Source organism: Gouania willdenowi, chromosome 5, assembly GCF_900634775.1.
Source record: "Gouania willdenowi chromosome 5, fGouWil2.1, whole genome shotgun sequence".
Classification (NCBI taxonomy): Eukaryota; Metazoa; Chordata; class Actinopteri; order Blenniiformes; family Gobiesocidae; genus Gouania; species Gouania willdenowi.
Window position 1 is genome coordinate 871,698 of NC_041048.1, and position 9,142 is coordinate 880,839.

Here is a 9,142-nt window from a genome sequence, read left to right on the forward strand (position 1 = left end):
TCTCTAACGTGTTTCTAACGTGTGTCTAACGTGTCACTAACGTGTCACTAACGTGTGTCTAACGTGTCTCTAACGTGTTTCTAACGTGTGTCTAACGTGTCACTAACGTGTCTCTAACGTGTCTCTAACGTGTCTCTAACGTGTCTCTAACGTGTCTCTAACGTGTCACTAACGTGTCTCTAACGTGTCACTAACGTGTCTCTAACGTGTCTCTAACGTGTGTCTAACGTGTCACTAACGTGTCTCTGACGTGTCACTAACGTGTCTCTAACGTGTCTCTAACGTGTCTCTAACGTGTCACTAACGTGTCTCTAACGTGTCACTAACGTGTCTCTAACGTGTGTCTAACGTGTCACTAACGTGTCTCTGACGTGTCACTAACGTGTCTCTAACGTGTCACTAACGTGTCTCTAACGTGTCACTAACGTGTCACTAACGTGTCACTAACGTGTCTCTAACGTGTCTCTAACGTGTCTCTAACGTGTCACTAACGTGTCACTAACGTGTCTCTAACGTGTCTCTAACGTGTCACTAACGTGTCACTAACGTGTCTCTAACGTGTCACTAACGTGTCACTAACGTGTCTCTAACGTGTCTCTAACGTGTCACTAACGTGTCACTAACGTGTCTCTAACGTGTCACTAACGTGTCTCTAACGTGTCTCTAACGTGTCTCTAACGTGTGTCTAACGTGTCTCTAACGTGTCTCTAACGTGTCACTAACGTGTCACTAACGTGTCTCTAACGTGTCTCTAACGTGTGTCTAACGTGTCACTAACGTGTCACTAACGTGTGTCTAACGTGTCTCTAACGTGTGTCTAACGTGTCACTAACGTGTCTCTAACGTGTCTCTAACGTGTCTCTAACGTGTCACTAACATGTCTCTAACGTGTCACTAACGTGTCACTAACGTGTCTCTAACGTGTCTCTAACGTGTCTCTAACGTGTCTCTAACGTGTCACTAACGTGTCACTAACGTGTCTCTAACGTGTCTCTAACGTGTCACTAACGTGTCACTAACGTGTTTCTAACGTGTCTCTAACGTGTTTCTAACGTGTGTCTAACGTGTCACTAACGTGTCTCTAACGTGTCTCTAACGTGTCTCTAACGTGTCTCTAACGTGTCTCTAACGTGTCACTAACATGTCTCTAACGTGTCACTAACGTGTCACTAACGTGTGTCTAACGTGTCTCTAACGTGTTTCTAACGTGTGTCTAACGTGTCACTAACGTGTCTCTAACGTGTCTCTAACGTGTCTCTAACGTGTCTCTAACGTGTCTCTAACGTGTCACTAACATGTCTCTAACGTGTCACTAACGTGTCACTAACGTGTCTCTAACGTGTCTCTAACGTGTCTCTAACGTGTCTCTAACGTGTCTCTAACGTGTTTCTAACGTGTGTCTAACGTGTCACTAACGTGTCACTAACGTGTCTCTAACGTGTCTCTAACGTGTCTCTAACGTGTCTCTAACGTGTCACTAACATGTCTCTAACGTGTCACTAACGTGTCACTAACGTGTCACTAACGTGTCTCTAACGTGTCTCTAACGTGTCTCTAACGTGTCTCTAACGTGTCTCTAACGTGTTCCAGGTGGAGGTGAGTCCTCTGGAGAACGCCGTCTCTGTGGTGGAGAACAAAAACCAGGAGTTGAGGACTCTGATTGGTCAGTACCAGCACAAGCAGCAGCAAAGGAACATCAACCTGCTCAGCATGACGCTCAACGGAGTCGTCGACGCTGCCGTCAACGGGGGCGTCGCCCGCTACCAGGAGGTGGGACCTTCAGAGTAAAACACAGACAGGAAGCTGTTTTCCTCATTTCTGATCTTCTTTGTTTCCTGTGCTTTTATTTTGAAACCCAGGCCTTTTTTGATAAGGATTACATCATCAGTCATCCTGAAGACACGGAGAAGATCACACAGCTGAAAGACCTGATGCAGGACCAGGTACACACACACACACACACACACACACACACACGCACGCACAACCTGTATTTTTACTAATATTTTTGTATTTTGTGTTTCTTTTTTGTCTTTTACTTTGTTAAGCACTTTTGTGGTAACTTTAAGTCTTCGTCGCGTTTTTGTTTTGGGTTGTTTTGTCATCATTTTTGTTTTTGTCTATTTTGTGTGTATTTTGTGTATTTTTTGCCCTCGTATGAAATCTTTGAGTCAAAACAAGTTACAGATAGAAAAGGAACATTAACACTGATTTAACTCCTGTTGTTTTCAGATTGTTAATGAAACATTTAGTTCAATTAAATGTTTTCTACCTTTTTAGGCTGAAAAACCTAAAATAAAACAGCTTAAAAATAAAAACACAGACAAAAACACAAAAAATGACTCCAAAAATAACAACAATAAAAACAAACTGGCGTTCAGTGTTAATGCTCTGATTGGTCGTTATTCTAATGTTAATGTTGATCATGTGACCCTCAGATCAGATGTTTGTGGTCCCGCCCCTCGTGATCAAAGCTCCTCCTCCTCCTCACAGGTTCACATCCTGGGCGTCGGCCTGGCCGTGCATGAGAAGCTGGTGCACCCAGAGATGCGTCCCCTGCACAAGAAGCTGATGGATCAGTTCCAGGTGATGAAGACCAGCCTGAGCCACGTGAGTGACCAGACCATGACTCAGCATAATCAGCAGCTTTAGAGTTCCAACGTTCCCACACACGAGGAGAACAGAAGAGGAACTCAGGAAAAACAACCTTTAGTTCACTCACAGTTTTAGAGCAAGAGGCGTGGGAAAATAAAAAGAGAACAAAGGGGAGGAAACAAGGAGGAGGAGTTAAAGAGAGAAAAGATGAGAGGAACATCAGCTACTGTTCCTAACGTCACTGTTCATGTTTTAATGTTTTAATGTTCATGTTTTAATGTTTTAATGTTAAGGTTTTAATGTTTTAATGTTTTAATGTTTATGTTTCAGGGACTTCCTGGAGTGGAAAGAATCATTCACAGAGGAATTATCAGCTCTGAGAACTACAGACTGATGCACCCACACAGGTTAGCTACACAATAATACACAACGATAAACAACACACAGGTTAGCTACACAATAATACACAACGATAAACAACACACAGGTTAGCTACACAATAATACACAATGATAAACAACACACAGGTTAGCTACACAATAATACACAACGATAAACAACACACAGGTTAGCTACACAATAATACACAACGATAAACAACACACAGGTTAGCTACACAATAATACACAATGATAAACAACACACAGGTTAGCTACACAATAATACACAACGATAAACAACACACAGGTTAGCTACACAATAATACACAACGATAAACAACACACAGGTTAGCTACACAATAATACACAACGATAAACAACACACAGGTTAGCTACACAATAATACACAACGATAAACAACACACAGGTTAGCTACACAATAATACACAATGATAAACAACACACAGGTTAGCTACACAATAATACACAACGATAAACAACACACAGGTTAGCTACACAATAATACACAACGATAAACAACACACAGGTTAGCTACACAATAATACACAACGATAAACAACACACAGGTTAGCTACACAATAATACACAACGATAAACAACACACAGGTTAGCTACACAATAATACACAACGATAAACAACACACAGGTAGCTACACAATAATACACAACGATAAACAACACACAGGTTAGCTACACAATAATACACAACGATAAACAACACACGGGTTAGCTACATAATAATACACAACGATAAACAACACACAGGTTAGCGACACAATAATACACAATAATACACAACTTCTGTTGTGCTACTCGGTGAAGGCGGTCTCCTCTCTATCTGCTCTGCTGCTTGTTTTGTCTTCTGTCTTGTGGATCTAAGAGGAGACTCTCTCTATATTTCTTCTAAAAACCAAAATGATGGAATTGGTCAGCTGGTCTCTCAATGCAGTCTATCAAATTTTTTCAACTCAAAGATCGGGCAGGGTGAGCCCGCGTGTCCGAGCGGAACATTTGCGGCCGGATACACAATGGGTTCCTGGTGTCAGTGGAAAGTCGTATGTCTGTCCATGCTTTCTGTGGAGGATATCTATATGATTGGATTTATGGTAGCAGTGATGCTGCTGATTGGAGCTGGCAGCTTTCTGATCTATCACAGTCTGTATTACGTTGGCAACTGTTTTGAGAAGGCTTCCTTTCTGAAGGATGGGGCAGAGCACTCAACACTCACACTAATGTGATGAACAACTCAAATGAAGGCAGGAGGCTACTTTGGAGCGTTTACGTAGGATTGAAACAACCTTGGAGAGGCTGAGTGCTCGGCTTGTAGTTTGAGGCCACATTATTGGATTTACTGCTGGAGACCAAAGACAAGGTTACCGAAACAAATAATGTATCACCATTGGCCTCCCCCCACACGCCAGCTCAAGGCTGTGTCTCCTATTTCACCACAGATGATGCTCCGTCCCCCTCCAGCTCCCCTTCTCTCCCCCATCGTCACCTGGACTTTTCGTCTTCTGAACCAGATCTACCAAGTCGTCACACACCATCTGACTGTATCAGAGGGAAAGCCAAGGGTTTATTTTGTCTATGCCTCCACCCGTCCTCCGCCCGCCCCCCCTTCCCTCTGAGCTACAGGGAAGGTGTTGTGGAGCGCTCAGAAGAGGCTGCACGCACGCGCCCCCCAGCGGCTGGAAATCCTCTCCTCCTCTCCGCCCAATACACACAACACAGATAGATGTATAGATAGATTCATCTATAGATCTATCTGATGGACAGAGATGTTTTTCTTCTAAACTCACTCTTCTTGTTTCTGCCTTTTTCTCCTCTTACTTTTTTGCTATGGTGACTAACTCCTCCTCTCTTTTCAGTGAAACTGGGAACATTGGGAATCTACTCATCCTGAGTGACGGGATGATGGTGGAACATCCAGAGGAGTTTTACCGCCTTCAGGTGAGCAGTAATAGCAGAAGAAAAAAAAATAGAAATAATTCATATTTCCTTTGTTGCTACAGGCAAGTCCCTCCTCCAGCCTAAGCTCCACCCACTCTGCACCCTCTCAGATGATGAGCTCCGCCCCCTCCACCATCAGAGGTAAGCAGCTGCTACGCTTCGTGCTCCTGATGCATGATGGGAGTCGTGTGTGTGTGTGTGTGTGTGTGTGTGTGTGTGTGTGTGTGTGTGTGTGTGTGTGTGTGTGTGTGTGTGTGTGTGTGTGTGTGTGTGTGTGTGCGTGTGTGTGTGTGTGCGTGTGTGTGTGTGTGTGTGTGTGTAGTGGGTTCTCCATCACTGACAGAGAAGCACAAACACACCCGTGAGATGCTAATGCTGCTGCCGCACAGAGAGTGCTACGCTAACGCACTCTACACCAACCTCACCGATAACGGACAGGTACGCAACACGTCCTCCGTCAGGTTACCATGGTAACTAAGACCAGCAGTGTTTCCTCCTCAGAATCACCTGCAGAGAGCTCTGTTCCATCAGCTGATTGGTCCGTGCAAACCCTGCAGTGACCCCAACCTGTCTGTGGCTGACAAAGGTGGGCGGGGCCTAAACGCTGACGGTGCCTAACGTGTGGTCTTCTCTAACCCTCCCTTTCCTCTTCCTCCTCAGTGCTCAGCATTCCCAGCAGCTGGAGCCTGGACAGTGGGACGAGGGAGGCCCTCCCCTTCCTGTCCACACACGTGACGGCGCCGCCCGTCCCCCCACGGAACCTCCCTCATGGTACGACCCGGGAAGATTCTATTATCATTAATATTAACACAGATCACAAACTTACACTCTTTAACGTGACACGACTTTAAAGATTAAAAACTCTCTGCAACACTTTACAATAAGGGACAAAAAGCAGTTAGTCATTAGTCATGTTTATAAATAATATATAAAATGTAACATTACACCTTATTTATGATAAACACCGTGAGTAAATGGTTAACTTTTGCTAATATATTAATTAAAATATTATTAGAGCACAAATATTTGTGTTGTCTTTGTGCAATAATAGAGCTGACGTCAGGTCACGTTACTGCTGACTCATGAAAAAAAAAGGCGTAAATCTCTATATTTTAGTGGCAAATTGTTTTATTTCATGATAGATTGTGGCTTTAGAATTGTTTTGATGACATTTCTAATGAGAAATATACTTTATATATATAATATACTTTCATAGCATCTATTTGGTTTATGTAACATTAATCATGCTTTATGCTGTTGCTATGGTGCTAGCACGCTAAGAACGTTTTTTTTTAAAACAGGAAGTGATATCACATTAGGTTTTCACTTTTTAAAACTGAAAATAAAATTCTTCTAAAACTGAGTTTATAAAAGCTTCTACACGTTCATCCTGCTGCGTCGACATCTTTCTGTTTTCATTCAGAGCTATGCTAATAGCGGTAGCCTAGCTAGTTCCTCTCCTCGCAAATGCACATGCACCAGTTTTGCTTCAACGCTTTTGCCTTCGTCATATCAGATGACACGCCCTAAACCACAACACTGTTTATGATCCTCTGGAAACAAATGAAAACTTTGTCTGAGTTTAAACTTTTTCTCTTTCATAAATGTTTTCGTCACATTTAGTAAAAATATCTTTTAATTTTCTCTAAAGTCGATATTTGTGGGCGTGTCTAACGAGCTTTAGGCATCATGTGTATCCTTTGCTCCTCCCTCATCTTTCTCACCTCCTCCTCTTCCTCAGCGTGAGCACAGGTGTGTGTGTGTGTGTGTGTGTGTGTGTGTGTGTGTGTGTGTGTGTCCTGTAGGCCATCACCTCTCTCTGCTCTATGATGCTGTTCATCTACAGACTCCGCCCACACGCTCCTTAAATAAGGTACCCTCCTCTTCCTCACTCCTCTTCCTCTATACTCCTGACTCCTCCTCCTCGACTTGTTAGTTTCTGTTATTGGGGGCGGAGCCTGTGGGCCTTGATCACATGGCGGTGATAAAGTGTCTGTAGTTTAGCGTGTGAACAACTGTGTGGTCTCTGAGAACATTCCTGTGTTTCCTCCTCAGTCTCCTCTGCCCACTACACTTGCCCCGCCCACCAGTCGACGCTCCACCCTGAATGGCAGTAGCTCCACCCTCTCGGTCAGCACCAGCTCGGGTATCTCCTCCGCCCCCACCGACCAGGATGAGCTGGACTCGCTCTATCAGCCAATCAGGTACGGCGTCGCAGAGCTCCGCCTCCTGGACAGAGGCAAAGCGGGGCCGTGCTGGAGCCACACCCCCCAGGATCATCATCACTTCATTCCCCTCCTCCCCCCTCTGCTCCACCTCCACCCTCCCACGCTGCTCCCCAAACCTGAGGAGGCCACGCCCTCTGCACCTCACTTCATCTCCCAACCAATCATCAGCTTCCCCCGGGACGACCAGGGGAGGGTGTCCTGGGAGCACGGCCTCACACACTGACCAACACACACACGTTACACACGCGATATGTTGTGCGTCAGCGTTTAAAAGTAGACGTGATCGCAATAAAATGTAACTTTTACAGTTCACAGTTACGTCATGTGATCAATGTACATATTATTGTTAATATTATTAATAAACATTTTTACACCAGCACATTAAACTTTTACAACATTAAAGATTTTCACAAACACGTAAAGATTTTATGAAACTTTTTTAAATTGATGTCAAATATAGAAATAACACGTCAGGTTTTTTTCTTTTTCGATTTTGAAATTTTAAAATAAGTTTGAAATATAATTCAAAGATAAACTACTAATGTGAATAGTTTATAAAAACAAAACTTTATTTAATATTTGTATATAAACAATATAAAAGAAGTGAAATATTGAGTTTACATTTAACAGAATTCACAGCTTTACATTTAAACTTTATTAAATATTGTGGAAATATAAGAATACATATAATAAATTCTGTGAACGAGAACAAGGGATTTACATTTTAAATCATGAATTATTGTCCATATTTTACATTACAGTTTACACTTTTATTTTGAAATTTGAAGGGCCTTTTAGGGCGGGGTCACGCTGAGATTACTTTTCAATCTGTGAAATAATATTTAACGCACATTAACTGTTTTTAACATTGTTACGTTTATTTTTCATTCAGCGCGTTTTATTCCCGACATCGTAGATAAACCAGAAGCTTGTTTTGTTTCCCAGTGTCACGGTCTGAGTTTACCTCCGTACTGAGATTCTCTTACAGTCTCAGTACGTGACTGCTACGTACTGACTGTACCCGTACTGGATTAGCCATACACAGATTACTGTACCGATTTAAAAATGTTCAAAACATCACATCAGTCGACCATCGATTAAAAAAGGATCAGATTTATATGAAAACAGCAGCTTATTATAGTAAAGTTACATTAGGTTAACTGTTATTTATTGTAATGTATATTATAATCATGTTTTTTTTGAATAATTGATCTGAGGTAAACTCAGACCGTGACACAAGATAAAAAGGCGTGGCACGTTCTGACGCGTTATAAAAGACTCCACCAGGGGGCGCTTTGTGCTGTTGTTTCTTATTGATATGAACGTAATCAGAGATGTTTCTCTATCTTCTGACCTGCTGTGGATTAGCTTTGGGGTCAAAGGTCATGAACACGCTGTGGTTGTTGTGTCACCTTGTTTTCTTTTTTCCCACCGTCATTGAAAGCATCACCTGAGCATTAACGTGTTAGCATCTGTTAGCGTCTGTTTTCCTCCTCATTGAATCTAAACTGCTGTGATGATGTTTGAACAACAATAAAAGAACAACTTTGATCTGATTTCATCATTTCACCACCAAAAAAACACCTGAGACGCCAAGACATGAAGGTGGGCGGGGCTTCATTTTTATGCCTTATTATAGCCTTACCTGTGTTTTTAAGGTGACTGTGGATCAGGTGGTGGAGGGGTAGGTTTCTGATCTAGAGGTTTGAGGTTCAATCCCAGTCAATACTGCCTATGTGTCCTTTGGCAAGGCATTGAACCCTAAGTTTTTGAAAAAATAATATTTTTTGAGATAGGGCTATAGTAAGACATAAAAATTGGAAAATTTCCAAAAATATTCCAATAAAAATGGAATATTTTTTAAAATACATTATTTTTTGAGGTAAGGTTACAGTAAGACAATGAAAAATTTTGAGAATATATTTTTTGAGGTAAAGCTATAGTTAGGCATAAAAATTTTTTAAAATA

At 42.2% G+C, this 9,142-nt stretch overlaps 1 protein-coding gene across 5 annotated transcripts in view; it reads left to right on the top strand.

The window, feature by feature from the left end:
• LOC114463144 (dedicator of cytokinesis protein 3-like) overlaps positions 1–8,725 on the top strand; it is a 59,972-nt gene extending 51,247 nt beyond the window's left edge. For 2 of the 5 annotated variants that reach the window (XM_028446433.1, XM_028446437.1), the window contains exons 44-54: positions 1,591–1,770; positions 1,860–1,943; positions 2,494–2,610; positions 2,926–3,002; positions 4,865–4,946; positions 5,009–5,087; positions 5,269–5,384; positions 5,448–5,532; positions 5,607–5,717; positions 6,752–6,819; positions 7,002–8,725. In XM_028446433.1, coding sequence (XP_028302234.1) covers positions 1,591–1,770; positions 1,860–1,943; positions 2,494–2,610; positions 2,926–3,002; positions 4,865–4,946; positions 5,009–5,087; positions 5,269–5,384; positions 5,448–5,532; positions 5,607–5,717; positions 6,752–6,819; positions 7,002–7,397 — 1,395 coding nt within the window. In that variant the 3' untranslated portion in view covers positions 7,398–8,725. The other 3 variants (XR_003674069.1, XM_028446435.1, XM_028446436.1) reach the window with 3 other exon arrangements.
• The last annotated feature ends 417 nt before the right edge of the window (positions 8,726–9,142 follow it).